The 23559-nt window shown below is 42.5% G+C and overlaps 2 protein-coding genes and 1 long non-coding RNA gene across 11 annotated transcripts in view; 2 read left to right on the top strand and 1 right to left on the bottom strand.

The window, feature by feature from the left end:
- Positions 1-23559, bottom strand: part of FBXO15 (F-box protein 15) — a 329429-nt gene that overhangs the window by 177004 nt on the left and 128866 nt on the right. The window lies entirely within an intron of this gene.
- On the top strand, positions 2965-6017 carry LOC308593276 (uncharacterized protein). 9 transcript variants are annotated; one of them, XM_081205477.1, is made up of 6 exons: positions 2965-3257; positions 4489-4589; positions 4668-4732; positions 4938-5006; positions 5229-5298; positions 5377-6017. In XM_081205477.1, exons 2-6 carry the CDS (start codon positions 4571-4573, stop codon positions 5514-5516), a joined length of 363 nt encoding a protein of 120 aa, XP_081061603.1. In that variant the 5' UTR covers positions 2965-3257; positions 4489-4570; the 3' UTR covers positions 5517-6017. The 9 variants fall into 9 exon arrangements, 4 of the variants coding, with proteins under 4 accessions (XP_081061603.1, XP_081061602.1, XP_081061601.1 ...); XR_014010888.1 differs by lacking the exons at positions 2965-3257; positions 4489-4589 and adding an exon at positions 3714-3889 and having other exon boundaries at positions 5377-5716; positions 5774-6017; XM_081205476.1 differs by lacking the exons at positions 2965-3257; positions 4489-4589 and adding an exon at positions 3714-3889 and having other exon boundaries at positions 5377-5548; positions 5650-6017.
- LOC308593277 lies at positions 6402-7972 on the top strand. The gene is made up of 2 exons (XR_014010892.1): positions 6402-6455; positions 7619-7972. It is a non-coding gene; the product is annotated as an uncharacterized lncRNA (long non-coding RNA).

Genomic DNA, 23559 nt, shown 5'->3' with positions numbered 1-23559 from the left:
ATGGTGTGAGGGTCCAAGCCCAGTAGAGCTGCAGGCAGTAGGCCTAAGGTGTGTTATAGTTCCAGAGGCAATAATTAACTCCCTCATCCCATCAGCATGACCCCCCCCCCACTCCTCCTACTTCTTGGGGATTAGGGGAACTTTAATGTTAAATGTTCGGGAAAAGTCAGAAGCCCAAGGCAGTATAAGTTCCTCAGCTACATTTATTCAACATTTGTCAGTGACAACAGCTCACTCACAGGAAAACAAGAACCAAACTGACTGGACAACACAATAATAATGCTGAGCATGAACTGACGGTTGACAGTTGAAAGTGCATGCGCTTACTTGCCATTAGAATGTTTGACTACCAACGCTTATACGATGGTTAGAATGCGCCGTGTAACATAAATTGTGTTAAACCCAATACATAACATGCAGCCTGACTGATTGTCTGACTGATGCTGCAGTCATCTGCAAGGGATTCCCACACGGTGGGGTTGATTTTGCCTGCCTTCATGTCACATTTGCAGACATGTTTATAGTGTGGAGTTGGTCTGCTAACAGATTTGGTACATGAAGCCAACTCCCCATAGACGACATCATTGGGGATCCTGCCACTTCCATTCTGTGGAAACGAACAAGCTAGCTTAGACATCGCTGAGACAACAGTGTGAACATGCTGGGAAGGTGGGCTTAGGAGAGCACATCTTTGTTTAAGACTATTCCTGCCATGTGACAGGGATATGAACACCTTTCCTCATATGAACTGACCTGGATCCTGCAATCGTCATCTGAGGTCCTTCTGCATGTGCCTTCTCCACGGGAGGGTGGCAACACAGGAATGGGCCTTTTCTGCAGGGGATCATCTCAAAACCACCATCAATGGAAAGCTTCCATTGATATTCCTGCCTTTCAGGGAGTTGGACTAGATGCCCTTTGAGGTTCCTTCCAAGTCTATGATTCTATGGTTTCACTTGCCCTCCTGCTAGGACACATGTGCACTATAGTCATTTATCATTGTTTGCAATAAAAAGCAGCCTGCCATGCTGTTATTCTACTTTGTACATCTGCATAGTGATCAATTACTCATTTACTCCAGAGAACCAATTTTATTTTATTTTATTTTATTTTTTATTTTTTCATTACATTTATATCCCACCTTTCCTCCAAGGAGCTCAAGGTGGTATACATAGCTTCTACCCATTCTATTCCCACAACAACTCTGTGAGGTAGGTTAGGTTGAGAGGCAGTGACTGGCCCAAAGTCACCCAGTGAGTTTCATACCTAAATAGGGATTTGAACCCAGGTCTCACAAGTCTTAGACCAGCACTCTAACCACACTGGCTCTCATTGACTTGAATAAATCTCCTGGGGCAAACAGGATGTGAATTCTGAATCTTTATGAATTCCTAGAACTTCATTTACTTGGAACCAGATTCATTCATAGTAAAAGGCTATTACATTATACTGCACAGCAATGTCACACCATCAGGAATGAATGAATCCGCCTTCAATGGGCTGAGCTTCTACTTAGCACAAGAAAGGTTATCTAGTCACAAAGGTAATGGCCTGCTGCACTGCGTTAGTGGGATAGAACTGAGTTCAAAGCCCAGTGCTAGCACAATGCAACATTCTCACACATAGTTAATGGAAAACTGTGAGGCAACAGTGTAAGATAGTTTACAATATGCAACTATGAGGCACAAGCTATGGCATCAAAACTGCCCTGGCATGCAGCCAAACGGGCAAAGAAAATACAGTGGTACCTCGGGTTACATACGCTTCAGGTTGCAGACTCCGCTAACCCAGAAACAGTTCTTCAGGTTAAGAACTTTGCTTCAGGATGAGAACAGAAATCGTGCTCCAGCGGTGCGGCAGCAGCAGGAGGCCCCATTAGCTAAAGTGGTGCTTCAGGTTAAGAACAGTTTCAGGTTAAGTATGGACCTCCGGAACGAATTAAGTACTTAACCCGAGGTACCACTGTATTGTGGTGAGATGTGGAGATTTATCAAGTTCCTATCCATATTCTGGAATTCATATCACCCTTTATGGATACAGTTCTAGGCACAAATGACTTTTGTGCACAAATTATATCTTTCTTTTTTTCTAAAAAAAAGTAATGTTTGGAACAAGAGTGATAAGACCTACTAATTTGTGCAAAAGAAGGCTTTGTTTTGTTTTTACTGGAAGCTGACAGTATCATTTGTGTGTGTGTGTGTGTGTGTGTGTGTGTGTGTGTGTGTGTGTGTGTAGATGGTATATCACACTGGCAAAGATGGCAAAATGTATAAAACAAGCTCCAACAAGTGTTGGAAATGTAAAGAAAAAGAAGACACGTTTTTTCATATGTGGTGGAATTGTAAAATAATCAAAAAAAATTGGGAAATGATTTATAATGAAATGAAATGAATGTTTAAGATAACTTTTGTTAAGAGACCAGAAGCTTTTCTGCTAGGCTACACAGGTCAAGACTTGCCAAAAGATCAGAAGAAATTATAATTCATGTATGCCACTACAGCGGCTAGGATATTACTAGCCCAAAAAAATGGAAAGACAATAAGGTACCAAGTAAAGAAGAATGGCAAGAAAAACTGATGGAGTATGCTGAAATGGCGAAGCTAACTGGAAAACTGAGAGATAAGGACAATAGAGACTTTTTAAAAGATTGGGAGCCATTTATGTTGTATCTACAGAAACATTATAAAGAAGTGGACTCACTAGCACGGTTTGAGTAAACACTTACAATCAACAAAACAAAGATAGAGAATAAGATGTAAGAATTGGAAAATAGAAAAAATATTCAAAGTAATTTAAAAAGAAGTACGGGGGAAATGAAACATAAGAATATAAGATATTCAATTGGAAGAATGCAAAGTATGAAAATAAGCAGGAGATTGCGTAACAAACCAGAAGAGGAAGTTGAGGGAAGTTGGGGGGCGGGGGGGCGGGCAGGGAACCTTTATTTATTTTTCTGTTTGAGACAATGTTATTGTGATGAACATAAAACTTCAAAACTTAATAAAAATTATTTTAAAAAGAAAAAAAGACATTTACACCCACTGTATTAATGCTGCAAGGGACTTTTTTATGTGTTCTTATGGCCAACAGGTGGTGGAAGGAGTGAGCCGCATTCCAGTGAGTGAGCCTGTCCCTGGCTATAGTACTGGTTTTAACCCCCTCACTAGTCAGAGCTGAAGGAGATAATGGGCAGGGGGATTAGGAGAGGGAGGCTGGGGAAGATGAAACAGGTTTGAAAAGGCAACAAACCAGCTTAGGTTAGATTGTTTTTCAAAACTATTGGGATTTTTTGTTTTTTTTAGAGTAAATGAAGAGATTTCATTCTGCTGAAATTCATCATTTACAACTTTAAAAAGGGACACAGGTAATTTTCACCTGTGATCTCTGCTGTGGTTGATTTCAAATACTATGCACATATACCTTAATCAGGTATTTGTCCCTAAAAAGTGTTAGAAGCATTAAATTTTAAATTAAAAGGAAACCGAAGGAAAATAGAAGATCAAAGAAGACTTAATCCTAATAACACAGGGACAGTAAATTGTAGACACATGGTGGACCTTGAGAAAGTCCCCCCAAAAAGAGTTTAGCCAAGCAAAATTTAAACTGAAAACTGAATACCAAGATGGAGATGTTAAAGAGAATCAAGAATTTTTTAAAAAAACTTAACTGGAAAAGCCAAGAGAAAATGAAGCTAAATGAAGGAATGTGAGAGAAAATGAGTAGGGAAAATAGAAGGCATTTCCTTTAAAAGGCAAGTTGGGGGGGTTTGTTGCTGAAGCTAGAAATGTGCAAGTAGAGAGGGCAGGAAGCAAAAAAATAAGGGAGAAGACAAAACCGCTCCTTCTACTTTCATGTTGGCTCAGGATGCCTTGGAAGGAGAGAAAGACAGGTAAGATAAAGATAAACTTGCTGAAAGGGCAAATAAAGTATTTTGAGGATGAACCTGCTGGTGGTGGCTGAAGAGTGACTGCTCAGGGACATGGCAAGTCCAGGATCCTGTGGGAAAGTGCTGTCTCTGAGGGACGTTCCTGACAGAGTGGAATGGTTAGAGTGATGGATTTAGGAACTAGGAGAGTAGAGTTCAAATCCTCACTCTGCCATGAAACTCTCTATTTCTCAGCCTAATCTACCTCACAGGGTTGTTGTGAAGATCAAATGAGGAAGCAGACTAGAACATCAACTCCACTAAGCCTTTCCAACAGAACCAGCAAGATTATGAAAAGATACGGGAAATAGAGCTCAAAAGGTAACTATGGAACAGGCCAGGCAAAATTACCCATGATGTAATGTGGCTCTCTGGTGGTAATAACCAAGGTTTGGGGATTTTATTTGATTTTTGCTAAGTGTCTTCTTGGAACAGCTATTTAGCATACAGCTCAGGCAGCACAAAGCATTGGCTTTATACAAACAAAAATATACAAACTTCTCACTTTGAAGCGACCATCGCAGCTGAAGGAAGGTAACTATCAAGTACTCTTGTCTTTTCAGAGGCAATGACAGGCTCAGATACCTCACAAGTAAACCCTAAACGCTACATCACAATGATAGCAGCAATATAGTTGTATACATTATGCCTGAAGGACATCTTAGTGAGTATCGCTTGCTTGGCTGGGAATAAAATTTATGTTGTGTTCCTTCTGCAACTCTTTGTGCTTAGACTCTTTCAGGTTGCGGTGACTCAGTTGTCAGAAGAGGTCCTATTCTGTGTCACCACAATGAGGCTCACCTGCAGGTAGGAGAACACTTCTTTTGTTCCCACTCCTCTTTTCTCCAGGTTTCCCAGAGTTCACTGTACCTGAACTGAGAGTCACCTGCATTTCGACTGTGCTGCTTTAGGTAAGTTCACATTCCGCCACTCAGTGGTCTTTGTTCAAGACAATGTTTTCCATATTGGTCTCTCCTTTTTCTCATTTTCTTTTCTGCTGGTCTCTTCACAGGTCTCTCCAAAGAGCTCCCAACCATCAATTGAAGCCAGCTCTTCCAGCAGAGTCCCAGAAGTCATGGTGGTAAGAAAAACTGTTTTGTTGTTGTTGTTTTTAAAAAACCTCATTTTCTGTAGGATTGGTGGAAGGTGGCTGGGGACAAACTAGTGACACTAGATCACAGACCAAAAAAAGGGGGAACCGCAAGACGCACCCTCAGATGGACAAACAAAAGGGTGAACAATCTTCCTTCTTTCCACACAGAGGTTTAAGTCTGAATCTCATCTCTCTGTTGCGCCCCTGTAGATCAATGGCTCATCCAGCTTCAAACAAAAATGGTGGTCAAAATGGTATTCCATGACTGAAGGACATTTAGGTGAGTATGCCTTGTTTGGCTAGGAAGAAAATCTCTATTGTGTTCTGTCTGTAATTCTTTGTGCTTAGACACTTTCAGGTTGCGGTGACTCAGTTGTCAAAAGAGGTCCTATTCTGTGTCACCACAATGAGGCTCACCTGCAGGTAGGAGAACACTTCTTCTTTTGTTCCCACTCCTCTTTTCTCCAGGTTTCCCAGAGTTCACTGTACCTGAGCTGAGAGTCACCTGCATTTCAACTGTGCTGGTTTAGGTAAGTTCACATTCCACCACTCACTGGTCTGTTTTCGAGACAATATTTTTTGTATTGGCCTCTCCTTTTTTTCATTTTCTTTTCTGCTGGTCTCTTCACAGGTCTCTCCAAAGAGCTCTCCTTAACATCGTAAGGGGTTTTTTTTTCCTGAGAGAACATTCGTAGAATGTTCCCTCAGGTTTTGCTTTTCACCTTGTCGCATTGCTCCAGAAAAAAAAACAAAAGACACTGGTGGTCGGCACTCCTGGTTCCCAGGATGGGGTTCAAATCCCTGTCGTGTCCTTGCTAACTTCCTATGCAACCATCATGCCCCTCTATTTTTCCCTATATCCCTAACTTCCCAAAATATTAGCATGGGAGGATTTTTGGGTAGTGATTTCAGTGAATAAGCTTGGTTCTGAACTCTGCCAAGGCATCAAAGGACCAAGTCAAGCAAACTTTGCACTGTGCCTGCTGCTCTAACGATGCTCCCCTGTGTTGGGATACTGCCAGGGAGACAAAGTCTATCATGGCCCCACGTCACCTCCGGACGTCCATCGATCTCCCGTAGACACGCAGTATCAGCAATTAGCGACACGAGCTCCAGAAATAGCTTGCCACATTCCAGAGCTGATGCATGCTCTTATCAGCAGATAATGCACAGTGAAAGATGCACGCAGGAGAGCATTATTTATGAGTTTATTCTGCGTTAGTCAGAACAGAGAAAAAACATGACCGCCTGCTTCAGTGTTCAGGCACCGAGAGTGAAAACGAAAGCAACAGAAAACACAAACTTCCTGTCAACAGGAAATACGCAGACTCTGTGACTCACAAAGCCTGCTCCCTTTTAAGGTGGAACGGAAATTTCCTAACACCCTGATGCACCACCGGCTGGATCATGTGGGTGCTTCCTATCCTAGCATCCCAGGTATGTATGTATGTATGTATTTTATTTCTATACGGCTTTATATTTTTAAGAAAAATCTCAAAGCAGTTTACAGAATATTAAAATATCAGTAAAACAATCTGAAGAAAGTCAGATATAGAGTATATTCTGTCAGATTTTAAAAATGAGATGTTGACACGAATGCAAAAGCAGAATGAAAAAATTGTAGCGGAATTGGGGAAGAACACAAAAATGGTCACAGAAATGTCTAGCAAATTAGAAGCTTTGGACATTTCTGTGTAAAACTTGGAAAAATTGAAAAAGAGAACAAAGAAATTAGAGAGTAACAAGAGATAATAAGGGGGGTATGAGAGGTTTAGCTGGCAGGCAGGATCAATTTGAGGATTGTCTCGCGGTCTTAGAGATTAGACAAAAATCTAATGTTCTGCAAATAAGAGGCCTTTCAGAGGCGGGGGACGGACAGATTCTTTAAAAATACATAGCCAAGACAATTGCGGATTTGTAGGGAGAGGGAACAGGAGTATGTTGAAGGATCTATGGACAGTTGCTACAGGGTCCAGTCTAAAGGCTAAGAAACAGCCTGGAGACTGTTTGGTAATTTTTAACTCTAAGAAATTGAAGGACGCCATTGTGCAGAACAATTATGAAAAGAGACTCCAGGTAGAGGGAAACCTGTGGCTATGTTTAGAGAGATACCTCTCCCTGTTTGCTTCAAAACGTCTTGATTAGAGTCAATATTAAATTTGGACAGGAATTCCCAGAAAAAAATTCCTTTACATACAAAGAAAAAAGATATAGATTGGTAAATGAAGAGCAGGCACAGGAATTCTGGCTAAGACATAGCAGAGATTTTTGACAACCCATACACTCCGCAGGACCCAATGGGAGCAGTAGGAGGGGCAGGGGAAGGAGCAACGGGGGGTGTAGATAATTTAGATAACCAAGACAACACAAAACTTTAGACAAGACTTTAGGGGGGGAGACACAAGCAAACATAACGGCAGACTTAAAGGTACTGAGTTGGAATGTAAACGGTCTAAACAGTAAAGTAAAAAGGAATAATGTCATGAATACACCAGCTCCCAGGGAAGAAGTACAGGCAGAGGGAGAAGGCAGACAGGAAGAGAGGAGGTTAAATGCAGGACTAGATGAGTACAATCAGGAGTCCTGTCTCCTACCCTCAGGAATGTCGACTGGAAACAGCCCTGATGGCAGACAGACAGCCATTTGCCAGCTGACCATTGGAGTTCAAATTACAGAGATGCATAGCAGCTGCAGCTCGGAGAGGGGGAACGAAGATGGAAGCTCCGTGTTTGGGAATGAGGAAGGGGAGGGGCTGACCCCTTAGACCCCGCTCTCGTCAAATAGGCAGCCTTCAGGACAGATCACGTCACAAGAGGAGGCTGGGCTGCTTTTGGTTTCACCAGAAGAAGCCTCCTCAGTAGGAACATCTTCACTAAGGGATGGACAGCAGCGTTCACTGCTCCATGAACTCTGTTGGGTTTTTTTGCAGTAAATCTTCTTTCTAATTAACCACACTCATTTGTTTCCAAGACTACCTGACAAATAAAATTGAACATATAATTCTCAAACAAGATTTAGATGTAATTTGTCTTCAAGAAACACATATAGCGAGCAAACATAATGGGCAGGTTCCAATATGCCTTCATTACATATCTCTAGGTACCAGGCAAAAACATTCCTCTTCTCCCAGGCCTTTGGCTCATTAAATAATCTATGACCTTTTAAGCTGGGGAGGTTAGAGCTACTCTGGTATGCATTTTTGTCTTTTTATATTGTAAACCACACTGTGATCTTCGAATGAAGGGCAGTATAGGAAGAGGAGGAGGAGGAGGAGGAGGAGGAGGAGGAGGAGGAGGAAGAAGAAGGAAGGAGGAGGAGGAGAGGAGGAGGAAGAGAAGAAGAGAAGAAGAAGAAGAAGAAGAAGAAAGAAGAAGAAGAAGAAGAAGAAGAAGAAGAAGAAGAAGAAGAAGAGAAGAAGAAGAAGAAGAAGAAGAAGAAGAAGAAGAAGAAGAAGAAGAGGAAGAGGAAGAAGAAGAAGAAGAAGAAGAAGAAGAGGAAGAGGAAGAGGAAGAAGAAGAAGAAGAAGAGGAAGAGGAAGAAGGAAGAAGAAGAAGAAGAAGAAGAAGAAGAAGAAGAAGAAGAAGAAGAATGCTCTGGTGTACATTCACTCTCGGTTTAGACAATGGCTGTCAGGGTTGGGAAGTGTATGATCAAACATTGGGGTGGGTCCAGAAGACTTACGATGAATAGTGTTGCCCTCATGCCAAACACCAGTGGAGGAAGTGGGAAGATCATTTTCAATTATTCCTCCTTCCCCATGTATCCCCTGCCCTTGTGACAGGGCCGCCTTTTCCTGGGGGTGCTAGGGGTGCATTACCCCAGGGCACCAAATTCTGTGGGGTGCCCGCCTCTGAAGCCGCCTAAGCTGTTAACCGCAACCCCTGGGTGATTGTGTTCGATGGCTCATTTCCGTTCTCTATTGCGAAATAGCTGCACAATCAACATATCCAGGGGCGCGCCCTAGTGGTGTCTTTCATTTTAGCATGATTGCAAAAATGGAAAGGCGGAGGTATCGCAGATGTTTTTTACTTTTTATGTTTGTGGTTCTTGCTGTCCCCCCCCCCTCCTCAAAAGAAAAAACTCTGAGCTGCCCCTCTTAAAAAAAGCTGAACAACTTTGACCTGCCTCCCCCCCCAAAAAAAAAATGGGACGCGGCGCTGGGCGAATTTTGCACCCTGGCGTCACATATGCTAAAGACTGCCCTGATTATGTCTACATTGATCTTGCAAGTGCATAGGTTTTCCAAGCTTAAACTCCTACAGAAGTATGAAAGGATTTCCCTCCCCAACATTATTTTCACATGTGTGGTTTATAGTCACATCTCTTTCAGATGCAAACTAGGAAAGGATCCGCTTCATTTGCATTTGTGTTTTTTTTTTAAAAAAAAAAACCCCATGCCTGCTTACAAAAGGGTGTGATTTGAGACAGTCCTGTGCATATTTCTTCCTTCCCCTGACTAGCTGGCAAACAATTCCTCTTTGCTACACCATGGTTGGTTGGTTGGTTTTTTTCCTGAAAGAAAATAATAATATGTTCCCAGTTGCATATCTCTGCTAGTGCAGTTGCTGTTTGCTTTAAACTATTTTCTTGAATTTCAGTTTTGCCTCATGTTTTCCTTTGGGACTGAGACACAAACAGGTTTGTGTGATTAAAAACCATTTGTATAAAGATAATCCTGGATTAAATTATATCTGATTTCTTCATATCTTATCAGCAGGGATTTAACCAAGTGCCACTCAATAGGATTATCAAAATATTTTAAAGATTCCAGGTATCCTTCATTCAACATCTGTGATGCAGGAGCTGTAAAATCTTCCCCCCTAGCATTCAGTGCAGAAGCAAATATTTCAAATATAAAGTAGATAATAGAATGAAATTAATTCCACCCCCCAAAAAAAGACTTTTGTGTGGTTGTTCTCTGAATATTCTCTGTGAGTGCAAATTTGCTAAGCTATGAACACTTCAGTTGACAGAACCAGACGAGAATTTGCAAAGCCTCTGTATAACTGAAGCCTCTTCAGAATAGCTAAAATCTGACCAGTACATTATTCAGCATAAAAGAGGTAGGATTAAATTCAACCTCCTCTCCCTCTTCCGTCTATGGTCAATATAATTTCAACTTGTTTGAAAGGGCTCCACATGAGTATTGCCAACCAAAAAAAGGGAAATCCCACAAAATCTCACATTTAACCTGCTTGGGTAAATGATTTTTAAGCAGCTGGGAATATGTGCATTACTGATTGTTGCATGTCTGTGGCACTCCTAAAATGGAATGGGGCATTTGTGTTATTTGACTGCAAACTGCATCTGCACCTATGTTTTGTGATCTCTGACAATAGCAATCAGTATTTGGGCAGCATATGACATGTAGCAATCAGCAGTTGACAGTTGGCAGCCAGCGTTTCACAGTATCTGACGTGTTGTGATGGATAAAACTTGACATGGAATTTTGTTCAGCCATAATCGTGAATGTTTAATTTAGGTGTCAAAATTCAGTTCTGCCATTCGAATCACAACATCAAATGTGGATGATCAAATTTTGACAAATGTTGAATTTCAAATTTTCAAAATTGGCTGACTTTTGAAATTTTGCAAGCTACTTCTGCCCTATTTTCAGCAATTCCACACACACTTCCAGTGCAACCCCCATTTCCATTCTGAAGAGAGACTTTTCAGCAGGTATAGTAGAAAAGAAGGGCTCAAGTTGAGAGAGAGAGAGAGGCATGTTGCATGAGCAGCCTTCCATTCACATATAACATTTGGATATAATTCAGTGAAATGCCATTGTGTTTCTCTGTAACCAATAAAGGGGAAATGGCAAGCCCTGAATACTGATGCTCCGTTTCTACATGATAAATAGAAGGGCAGAGATAAATCCCATTTACAATGCACACAAACTATTTCATAGCCTATAAATGAAATATTGGTCTTCTTCCAACGTAGTTGAGCATGAAAAGTCATGTGTATTTTGCCAAGCAAATAATGTCATATTTCACCACAAAAATAACATCAAAACCTTATATCAAAGCATGCAGAATGTGAAAAGGAAATTTAATAGTCAATGTTTTATAATTTATTATTGCATTTCGTTATATGAAATGCAGCGCTCCTGATAGTAATAGGAAAATGGGGTGCTATTTACAGCTTTATTTCTTCAAGAGTTTCTTTTCAAGCCTTTGATCATAAAAAGCTTCTGATGAAACTATTTTATAACCATATTAAGATGTAATTAAACATTTCAGTTGATCAGCAATGATGGGAATGGGAGAATAATGAAACAATGGATATAATACAATCTGACAAAGGTTAGATATGTACCTTACTCACTGCACGTATGCTGGGAAGCTCTTATGGGCCTCCTGTAAATAGATCTATCTTCTTAAAGAGGCCATCCCACTGATCTAAGATACATCGGCACAATGATTCAGAATTGGCAACATGTCCTTCCTTTATGGGAGTGGTAGTCAGCTGGGTTTTGCTCAAAGTAAGGTAAAGATAAAGGGACTCCTGACCATTAGGTCCAGTTGTGACCGACTCTGGGGTTGCGGCGCTCATCTCGCTTTATTGGCCAAGGGAGCCGGCATACAGCTTCCGGGTCATGTGGCAAGTATGACTAAGCTGCTTCTGGCGAACCAGAGCAGTGCACGGAAACACTGTTTACCTTCCCACCGGAGCGGTACCTATTTATCTACTTGCACTTTGACGTGCTTTCGAACTGCTAAGTTTGCAGGAGCAGGGACCAAGCAACAGGAGCTCACCCCATCGCGGGTATTCGAATCGCCGACCTTATAATCGGCAAGTCCTAGGCTCTGTGGTTTAACCCACAGTGCCACCCACGTCCCTTTTTTTTGCTCAAAGTAGGTCCACTGAAAGTAATCGTTTTAGGTCCATTAATTTTGGTAGGCCTACTCTGAGTACAACTCAGTTGAATACCACCCCATGGTCTCCCTCAAGCTGTTCCAGATTTAGAAAATACCATAGAAATGGATGCAAGCAAGCATAGAAATGCAGTTCCTGTCCAAATGCATGACCAATTTGCAGATAAAGATCTTTTCCCACTCTCATCAACAATTACTAAGAATTCAGGTATATTATTATTCAATCTTTCAGAGATTCAGGCTATGATTAAAGCAAATCCTAGCCTCTCATTTCTTCTTATTTAATTGTAATGAGTGATTGACTTGAGTCAGAAGTTTCATATTTTTCTTTGATGTGGGCTATATTACTAAAATATGAAATTTAGGATTAATTTTATTAGACACCCCCCTGCAAGTTTTATAATTAAGGCAAAAGGCAGAGACATGGGGATACAACAGAAAGGTAGTACCAAATGCAGGCATGAATTACAGAGAAACAGCAAGAAATGAGCAAGCTTAGGAATTAAACTGAGTCATTTTTTCCGGAGACCCTGACTTCCAGTGTTCATGCTTTGAATCATTATCATGTAATGAATCGTTATCATGCAATATTAATATGACACATGGCTTTTTTACTTGTTAGGTGATGCAGTATTATAAACTTTTGATTATGGAAAAGGAAATTAAAGTTAATGACTTCTTAATGTAAAAGCCTTTAGTCAGAGAAGGAAGTTGCCATAAATGTTAATAAGTAATTTTTCGAGGCTCATGAGTCATCTAATCGGAAGGGAAGAAAATATACGTTTGCATTCATTAAACCTATTTGTTTATAGAAACTCATGAAAGAACGTGGTCTCTACTGAGCCCTGGGAATATACTAAACATTTGGATTTAGCCATGTAATGCTGGTGTATGTATAGAGCTAAATCATACCTGTCTCCAGAATTAGAAACCAGGCAAAATGTTCAATGACGACAAAAGCTGTAAGGGCATTTTCCAGAAGAGCCAGCAGTTTGAGGCTGTTGAAATCCATTATTACAAAGGATTGTCTATGTCAATATCACTGTTAGGGGTTTCTCAGGTTAAGATCTGTGACTAACATCAAATAAAATTCAGAAGCAATCCTTAATGTAAGACATCTGCAATGATATATAAATAATAATAATAATAATAATTTATTATTTATACCCTGCCCATCTGGCTGGGTTTCCCCAGCCGCTCTGGGCGGCTTCCAACAAAATATTAAAATACATTAGTCCTTCAGATATTAAAAGCTTCCCTAAAGTCACTGTTCTTTCTGTAAATGTACTTTCCATACCTTTACATTATTCTGTTTTGTTCAAAATGCATCAGTAACATTGTTCAAATAAAAAACTTGGTGTCTCCTTGCCCAGGGCCAGAAATTCAGTATGTGGATGTATTTATCTGGAATGGCAAATCAAGTTAGCACCAACAATGTGTTCATTTCATTTTTTCAGTGCCAGGGCCTTGAAAAGTTATTATTGTCATGTCTATTGCCTAAGTGTACAGCATTCAAACATATCTATTATATCACTTTTCGACCTTCGAATATATGTATACAACCAGCAAAATGCTTACATCGAATAAAAAAGTAGACAACAGCATCACTTAAAAATGGTACTCATAAGGCTACAAATTCATCATATATATACTGTATTGGGCATTGTCTCACAAATATCCGATCCTTGTATCTTGAAGCATCACCACTGGCAAAGTTCAATGCTGCGTTTCAGCTTCCACATGCAACAGAAATAAAAAACAACCTTCGCCTGCAGAATGAGTCCCTGCATGAACTGAGACCATGACAGTCAGATCTGCCAAATATAGCTGACATAACCAGTGCTAAACAAACATCTTAGGCGATCAATCAAAGTGTAGTCAGCAGGAAAGCCCCTGTTCCAGATGCCTAAAATCAAAAGTGAAAACCTAAACATGAGTGGGGCGAAACAAGTATTTTCAGTCACTGCCAAGTACAATCAGGACTTCATTGGTTGCTTTCAAAGCTCAGGATGGAGCTTAATATAGATGGCATTCCCTGGGAAAATCTTGATCCACATTGTTGAGAACAATCTTCCACAACCTGCTCCCTTCTAGACGTGGTTGTCCACAACACCTGGAGGGTGTCACATTGACCAGCCTTGGTTTAGTGTGATGGGCTGCCAGGGTTTACTGATTCTTTGCCACAACTTGCCCCTTTAAATAGGCCCCAATCTTCACCCATGGGAGATGAAGGGGCCTAGATGCATTGCCTCAGGCAGACCAAAGAGTGGGGAGACAGGGAAGATATAAAAACTCTCAAAGACAGTGAACAGGCTGGATGGAGAAGCCCCAAGGTGAGGAAGGGAAATGACTGAACTAGCCAGCCCCCTGAGATGGGAGGGAGCTCAGCCCTCACTCCCATGCCACCTGCAAGCTACCTCCCTAAGCCCCAGTGGGTACGGCCAGAGAGGGAATTCCAGCATCTTGGGTTGACCCAGCCACTATCCTTCACAGGAAGGCACAGGGTTTCCAGACTTAAGCCTGCCCATGCCAACAGCCGGGAACCAGGGCATCCTTATGCCCTTTTACTGATGGTCTCCCCAACACCCCTGAGGTGACTCTGGGGGAATCTGAGGATTTGGGATTTAGGGTTACTTTTTTTAGGAAACCCCCCAAGATTGTTGAGATTTTTCAGTTGCCTTGCCTAAGAACCAGGACAATGTGCCGCCTTTGTAATGGTAATGTCCAGGATAATCTGGACGTATGGCAGCCGTAGATTCACTCTTGATAACAAGTGTGGCAGAGAGGGAGCCCTGGGGTAAGGGGTTGTGCTAAAGCAGCTATCCCAGGAGAGGCGGCCTACTGAAATACTTTACATGTTGCAGAAAGTCATCTGTTACATGGAATGAAGCAACATCCATGAAACAAAGCCTTATTTATAGTAGACCAGGCATAAATTCATGCCTTCCTTAAGCCCTTAATGAGACAGGGCCCATTGAAGATATGGTATATGCTCCTTTGATGTGCCCCATTGGCTTGCTTTCGATCAGCTCTTTACAATACAGCAGTTATTCTTGTAATTTGATCTTATTTCAAATAAATACTGTAAGTGGATTTTGATGACAAATGCACAGGGTTATACATAAAAACATTTATTTTTCTCAAAAGCAAACACTCTGCCACCCTTAAAAAATCACTCCTATGATAATTCTCAAGACAGGGCTCCCATACAACATGAGAAAATCTCATGAAAATTACTATGAAATTACTATGAGAATTACTATGAAAATTACATAGTAAAATTCCCTAGAACATATATTTTACTTTCCTTCCTAGAATTAATGGTGCACGGCTTCCTAGCTATATACTCTTACTACAGTCCATTTTATAAGAATTCTGTCGGGGGAATCATTGCAAAATTAAATTGTCCCTTTACAGAAAACATGTTTTGTGTGAATGAGTCCCAAGAGGAGCTATGGAACTTCAGAATGGAGTACAATATTTCTCTGTTGTTTCCAATTTAATTTGGTTCAGAGTTGCTCAGAGAGAAGAGAATTAGATGAATTTCTAGCAGCTGTTCTGTTTTTCAAAACAGCCATGTATCTAAAAGATGAGATAGTGGTGAAAATAGTTGAGCCAAAAGGAAGCTTAGAGAATGTGGCTATAAGTCCTATCCAGGAGCTATTTGGGGGGATTCCAAAAGTGGTCCCGACCACAAAAATATTACATCATAGAAGATATGACACTAACTGTTCATTTTCTATTTTATACAGTGTTGTATTTTAATTGTTCTTGTAAGCCATCCTGAACAATATGGATGTTCTGGAAGGGCAGGATAAAAATATTTTGAAAAAATATATCATGACCTCAACTAGGACAAAAGGCTGTTTCCCCATCAAAAGGTCAACAAGCACTTTAAATCTCTGAAGAAGAGATCCTAAATCTGGGGTGCTGAAATCTGTGGGGGAAAGTAACCAAGAAATTAGCGTGGATAGATTTTGACTCGGTATTAACTTTACATCAGCACTATGAAGATAAATAACAAAATCAGTATTATACTTTTGTTCTCTGTTGTATTTCTTTCCAGTTTTAATATATTCCATACCAAAACACTCCCTAATAGTCTGTGATAGAAGAGGAATGTGGAATCGCAAGGGAGAAGTTCTCCATGTTCATAAAAAGTGTTGCAAACTAAAATACTCTTTCATTAGTTTACTAGGGGATAACATGTTCCACAGCATAATGTGAACAAGGTCTGAAAAGATGAAAGCAGAGAAGATAAGAAGGCCTCTAAGCTTTGAGAAGATGAGAAGGAAAATCTAGACATTATGTACAAAGGAGCATTAAGTACCCTCAAGGCAAATCTCCAATATATTTTGGATCAAGAATGAAGTACTTAAATGTATGAATTTCGAACACCACAGGGATGATTTGATTTTAAATATGCCTAAATTAAACTTTTAAAAAATCCTATACATGTTTTCTCAGACTTTCTAACCTTTATATTATATTTTAGGATAATTAGCTGGGGGTTCAGGGACTAAGCCAGAAACAACAGCTAGGGATTTAAAAACTCCTGCTGATTGTAATGGGATTAAAATCTAAATCATCTGATTTATATAAAGGATTTCCATAAATTTTCTAGTTGTATAAAGCAGCTATCCTCCAAAATTAGATTTAGATAGAAATCAAGCATTAGGATGAATATTTAAAGCAGCATTCTCTGCCTCATTTAAAACCAACTTGCTAAAAACTATGATTACGACACACACAAAATTCAATATTTTAAGAAAGAAAGCTTGCCTTCTCAAGTGGTTACTTCATATCCTTTATCCTGTCTCTATGCTACTTTCTCCCGCATATGATGAGGCAAAGAGTGTACTTGAGATACTAAGAGAACTTTCTTTTCTGAGGGGGTCTTTTATATATATAATGATTCACTGAAGAACCTCTAAGGAGCTTCCAAGGGGAGCCCTGTGTCTTTCATATTCTAGGAAGCACATTCTAGGAAGCATTTTAGTTCATGTGGTGCACTAGTAAGCAGGAATGTTTTAGGAAGTTGGTTTCTTGGAATTCAGGGTCAAAACTACCCCATTTACTCACCTCTTTATTTATTTATTGAAAGCTTTCGTATAAAATTTCAGGGTGATGTACAGCTAATTATGTCACAGTACAAACAATATAAACAAATAAAAAAATGCAGCCATCTCTGATTGGCTCTTAGAAATGTCCCTGAGTTAGAAATGTCCCCCTCTCTAGCCACACCTCTTGATGATGGACACTTCCAACTGTCTGAGCTCTAAAATCATAGCCATTTTACCATAAGTCATCATTTGACTGGTCTCCCAGCAGCAACTTCATCAACAAAGTTTTCTAGCAGACTATACAACAGTCACCATTCTGGGCAGCAGCGGAAAGAAACAGCCACTCACATCTTCAGTCATTCATCTGAACATACAGGAGTTAAAAGAGTTGGGGGCCCATATAAACAATCCGCACTCTCAAAGTTTCCATTCATGCATACTGTCATGAATTGAGTCTGTGAAGGTCTGAAGGGTGTTTCTACACATGTTCAGCTGAACACACTAAGAACCCTTGCAGAATCAGGAATCCTTATCAGGATTCTCAATCACATGGAGACTTCTAAGCTCCTCCAGTTGAACATGCATAGAAATCCCCTTCACAGCTAATTCATGAAGGTCTGAGAAGTATTCCCAAACATGGTCACATTGAGAACAGGGCTTGTGTGCACTCCCAACATGCACTCCACATACTTTTAACCCTTGCATGCTCAGGCAAATGTCAAAAGAGTGCTTGAGTCTTTTGAGTATTGGGCACAGCGGAAACAAAAATTATCTTAGAGAGCGTGTTCTCCCTAGCAGAGAGCACGTGTTGCGGTTGGGAACAGGCCACCCTCCAGTGACTAGGCAAATTTAGTTGAATCCCGGCCATTTAAATGGTTAAACTGGGTTGCTGGGGTGTTTTGATTGTTGCCCATTCGGAGGAGGGGTCAGAGTCTATATATACAGGGGCCAGACGTTGGCACGGCCTCTTGGCCGTTTTGCATCGGATCACATGGAGCACTGGGACAATCTTCTCATTGTCTGGTTACATTTCTTTATTTCTTTATTTCCCCTTTCTTTTAATCCTCTCTAGTCCCTTAAATAATTTAATTCCCCCCTTTTCCTGTTCAATTTCCCACCCCACCCCTTACCCTGCCCTGTAGGAAGATTCTCCCTGTATCTGTGGCTTGCCTTTCCCAATAGTGAGAGAGCCCCCGTTAGGGGCTTTCTTTCGCAAAAAGGTTTCCCCCATTTCTCTTGTTGAAATTGTGGGGCTAGTCAGGGCTGTTCCCAGCTTAGCTGGTATCACTTTCGTTTATAGTATCCCCGAAGGTTGGCTTTATGGCTCCCTGTGCCTCCAAGGACTATGAGCACTCTGTATATGCTCTTGAACTATGCTGTTTCTGAACAAGTTTATTTTCTTTAAGTTTGTTTTGCCCTGATAGAGGCGACTGCCATTTTGAGATGAGCCATTGTGGCTTAGTGGCTAAAGTGCAGGACTAGGACCTGGGAGTTCATATCCCCCTCTTAGCCATTGTTATAACAAAACAAAACAAACTGCTCCTTATGGGCTATTCTGTTGCTGGGCAGTTCGGCCCATTTGTGATAAAAGAACTTTGGGTTTCTTGAAGGGGTGCTTCCCTCTAAAAGGGCAAGCAGGGGTACCTGGACAAGCTGTGGGCTACCTCAACTCTGCTATTTCACTGGAAACATTTATGCCTGGCCTAGCAGGTGATCCTAGGGCTTTGCCCTAGAATTCGATGGCCTGGAAGCGTTTCCGGCCTGAATAGTGTCCCCATGTGGTCCATGAAGCATTGGTTTCACTGGGTCAGCGCATAGTGCCGGTAATGCCTAGGTTGCAGGATTGGTCCCTGTATGGGACAGCTGCATGCTCCCCCATGCTCTACCTGGACACTTAAGTCCTTTTGGTGGTTACCTCACTGCGAGGGATGTAATGGGCGCCATGTTTGCAATATGCAACTGGGAGAAAGCACCTTTGCGTGCCCGCATTGCAGTTTGCTCTGTGCGTTGCAGAGCACGGCGCTGCACGGGCTGCAATTGCATTGCATTGCTAGGAGATTTGCAGTTGCATTGCACGGAGGGTGTGTAGTTGCATTGCACGGAGTGTGTTGTTGCATTGCACGGAGTGTGTAGTTGCATTTCACGGAGGGTGTAGTTGCATTGCACGGAGTTTGTTGTTGCATTGAACAGAGGGTGTGCAGTGCACGGAGTGTGTAGTTGCATTGCATGGAGTGTAGTTGCATTGCATGAAGGGTGTGTGCATTGCAGGGAGTGTGTAGTTGCATTGCATGGAGTGCGTGTGCATTGCAGGGAGTGTGTAGTTGCATTGCATGGAGTGCGTGTGCATTGCATGGAGGGTGTAGTTGTATTGCACAGAGTGTTTTTTGTTTTGCTTTGGTTTTTTGCATTGCACGGAGTGTGTGTGCATTGCACGGAGTATGTAGTTGCATTGAACAGAGGGTGCAGTGCACAGAGTGTGTAGTTGCATTGCATGGAGTGTAGTTGCATTGCATGAAAGGTGTGTGCATTGCAGAGAGTGTGTTTTGCATTGCACGGAGTGTGTAGTTGCATTGCACAGAGGTTTTGTGTGTGCATTGTACGGAGTGTGTAGTTGCATTGCACAGAGCGTGCTTTTTGCATTGCACGGAGTGTGTAGTTGCATTGCATGGAGAGTGTGTGCACTGCACGGAGTGTGTGTTGTTTTTTTTTGTTTTTTTTGTTTTTTTTTTTTTTTTGCATTGCACAGAGTGTGTGTCTGAAAAGGAGCCCAAGCGGGGGCTGGAAGCTGGCAAGCAATAGCTCAATACCTTTTGCCCATATTCCCATTTTATTTAGGGATCCAGTTGGATATCGTTGCTAAAACATACCACTTGGCTATGGAGAAGCTGTCTGCCTTGAAGGAAGTTATTTTGTAATACTTCCTCTGTAGCAAGTGATGCTTCACCAGATCCGATCTTGCTGGGTCACTTAACTAATCTTCCCACTAGGCCAGGCTGCCTAGATTTCACCCCTCCCATATCCAAGAATCTCCTGAGGAGTCTGCTGATTCTCCAGAGAGGAGGAGGCGTGTTCTGGTCTCTACTTATTCTGCTCCAGCACCAAGTCAGTCAGTCAGTCAGTGTCGGAGAGGGAGAGAGACTGAGTGTTAGAGATCATGTGTAGAGATAAGGTTGCTGCTAAGGGCAGCTGCAGATACTCAGTGCAGTGCAGCATTTATTTATGCTTAGACCTATTAAGCTCTGTATATAGTTTGTATAGTTGTAGATAGAATAAGAAGATATTCTACAGAGCTGCTCTCTGAGTTGTTTATATACTCAGACTCTGCTGTACTCTGCTGTGCGACGACTGTCTTTTTGTTGGAGTGAATCCGGTGCTCACAACTCTAAGCTGTGAGTCCACAGCACTTTGACCTGTTCATGTGCAGAAGGTGGTCTCTGGAAGTGCTACCCAGCTCGCCTAGCCCAGTTGGGGCTGAAGTGGATGAGTCCAGTTGGTGGCACTGGCTCAAGGGCGATGCTGACAGAGGTCCCCTTACCTTTGTGTATGCCTACCAAATGTGGTGAAGGCAGATATCAGGCGATGGTAGCAATTCCTGAATGTATGCAATAGTAGTTCGCCATGGCAGGATACCTTGAACCCGCTCAGGGATTTTCAGGTTCATGCTGGTGCTGCTGGATCTTTGCCCTTTCGTTTTTATTTCAAGGGCTGCTGGTGTGCAAAGCTATGGCCTCAAGCCTGGTGTGGTGAGGCAATCATGTGACATAACTTTTCTTGAGTTTTCCCCATTGTAGTAGCAGTTCACATGTGGCCCGAGGAGTTCAGTGACCATCGGATCTGCTTTTGGTCTGATAACCAGGTGGTGTTGAGCGTCTTGGCAAAACAGTCCTCATGCTGTAGCACAGTCTCTGCCCCTCCGCGCATGCTTTCGAGCTGCGCCACTTAAGGTTTAATATTGTGCTTTCTACTCTCCAAATTACGCTGACACTATCCGATTTTCAGATGAAGCGCTTCAGATCCTGGGCTCCAGACTCAGCTATTGCCAGACTTTTCCAGTCTTGTGGCATTTTGACAACAATTAGTAATTTCAGAGAGCGGCAGCTTCCATTTCCCCTTCTGCTTTTACCTCTTATGGGAAGGCCTGGATGGATTTCTTAGCCTTAAGCTGGCAGTTCTTGGCCATTCGGAAGAATTTGCCCCCATCCTCTGAGCAGATCCTGCAGTATTTGGTCCACCTGCTGCAGATTGGGCATGCGGTTATAACTATCCGAATTCAGTCCGCTGCAATGTCTGTTTCATTGAAGCTTTATTTTTTCAGAGACCCTTGTATAAAGTTTGCAGTGCGCAGGGCCTTGGAAGGTTGGAATAGGCTCCAACCTCATAGGACAGTGGGCAGGAAGTCGGTCAATTTTTACCTATGGAGTATCTGCAACAAGTTAAAACTTGTCTGCGGGTTAAAGATCAAGGTGAGACTCCTTTCAGTAGTCCATTGCATTTTCGCACTGAGGGTTGGGGAAATGGTTGTTGGAGCCAGCACGGGGCCGAGATTCTGGAGGCTTATTGCTTCAGGACTTTTCCTTATCCTTTGGAGCTTGTCATTAGAGCTGGTAACTCTAAAACAGACTTAGTGGGCAGGAGTGCCACAATCAGGCTTCCCGCCACAGGTGAGGAGGGCCCTTGCCCGGTTATGGATAACAGAATATTTGGCTTTTTATTCCCTGGGGGCTGGCCCGCTCCTAGTGCATGAAAATGGGTTCCCGTTAGCCCGGCATCAATGTGCTTACGTCGTGCACCAGTTATTAGAGCCTGCGGCTTGCTTACCGCTGAACACTCCTCATTCCTTACGATTACGTGCTGCTGCAAAGGCTGCACACTGGGGGCCTGTCAGTAGACAGGATTGTGAATACGAGTCATTGGAAGTCTGACGCTGACAAGGATTATATCAGGAAGTGTCACAGTGATGTCTGTGCTGATGCTTGTCTGTTGTTTCCTTTTTTCATAGGAGCAGCTGTGCACATTTGGGCCACAGCATTGTACACTAGGCTGGCAAGCATGTTGACGGGTTTGGACTGGGGCATCATCTCAGTCTTCCTGCCCATGTGAACATATACTGGATGTCCAGATGGGGAATGCTTTGGGAGGAGATCCTTCCTTTGGTGCGGTCGAGTGTGACCTGTGCAGGTCCTCCCGCAGTGCTGGTGGTACAGCTGGGCGAGAATGTTTGCTGTCTTCCTCCAGCATAAGTTTGCATTCCTGCATGCAAGAGGGCTTGGATTGAGTTGATGGCAGCTCTCCCTGGACTCAAAATAATTTAAGGCATTGGTTCAAGGTGGTCTGGAGGGGGGGTGGGAGCACCTGTCCCCTCCAATGCGCAAAGATGTTCCATTAAGGGAATCCAAGGATTTGCCATGCTTTTGTCGACCCCTTTTGAGGGGTAGGGCCATGCAAGAGTCCCTGGGAGCATTTGGGGTGAGCTTGAGTCTGATCCTGGTTCATTCCTCCCCCATGCTGTTTATTGGAACTGACGATATGGTGGGGCCCAGTCGTCAGTGCTGCCCTGCTGAGGTCAGGTGCAGCTAGTCGGGAACCAATGCCTAGACAAACTACCACCGAGCAGGCCAGAAAGCATGTTAATAAGGCGGTGGATAATAGAATAAAATAAATAAAGTGAATAAAATAACAAATAAAATAAAATAGGTCCTTGCTTTAGGTGGTTCTGTAATATTGCACCCTCCTAATTTTCTTCAAGGCTATTGCCCTCTTTAGGGCAGATGGGGTGCATCTTTCCCCTATGGGGAACGACACCTGGCGGGATGCGATTGCCTTGGGATTCATTGCTCCCCCACAATGTTTGCTGGTACTGACGATATGGTGGGGCCCAGTCGTCAGTGCTGCCCTGCTGAGGTCAGGTGCAGCTAGTCGGGAACCAATGCCTAGACAAACGTACCACCAAGAAGGCCGGAAAGCATGTTAATAAGGCAGTGGAAATAAAATACAGGTCGTTGGAAATCGAATGCATTCAAAGATTATGTTCGTTAACATTATTGGTGTCTTACAATTTTTGCTTGTTTCATCTTATTTATCAGGTTTAGCGGTGACCTGTGTTTGGATTGTGGGGCACAGTATCGTCCATTGGGCTGGCGTCGCAGCACGGCAATCTGGATTGGGTCCAGATTTCGGCTTTCCTCCACATATTCGCTTGTCTTGGCTGTCCAGACGTGGGATGTGCTGGTCGGAGTTCCTGCCAAGTATCCGGAGGCAGTTGCTCTTGGAGGGGCCGCCAGCTGCTATTGTGGTGCAGCTTGGTGAGAACGACCTGGTGCCCATGGACTGTTTGTCACTACGTGCTGCAATTTTGGGTGACCTGGAGACGCTGCGTGCAATGGTGCCGACAGCGAAAAATTTTTGGTCAAAGCTTTTGCAACGCTGCGTTTGGAAGGGCAGTCGTTGCCCGGCTGCCACTGAAAGGGCCCGAAAACGCATCAATTCTGCTGTGGTCAAAAAAGTTTTGGAGCTGGTGGCGATGCAATTTCCCACCCCGAGATTCTTTTTGAGAGGCCATCCTTTTTCCAAGCTGATGGCATGCACCTTTCCGCTTCAGGG

This window comes from Podarcis bocagei, assembly GCF_964188305.1.
Source record: "Podarcis bocagei genome assembly, chromosome: 8".
Taxonomy (NCBI): domain Eukaryota; kingdom Metazoa; phylum Chordata; class Lepidosauria; order Squamata; family Lacertidae; genus Podarcis; species Podarcis bocagei.
This window is presented reverse-complemented; position numbering and strand designations above follow the sequence as displayed.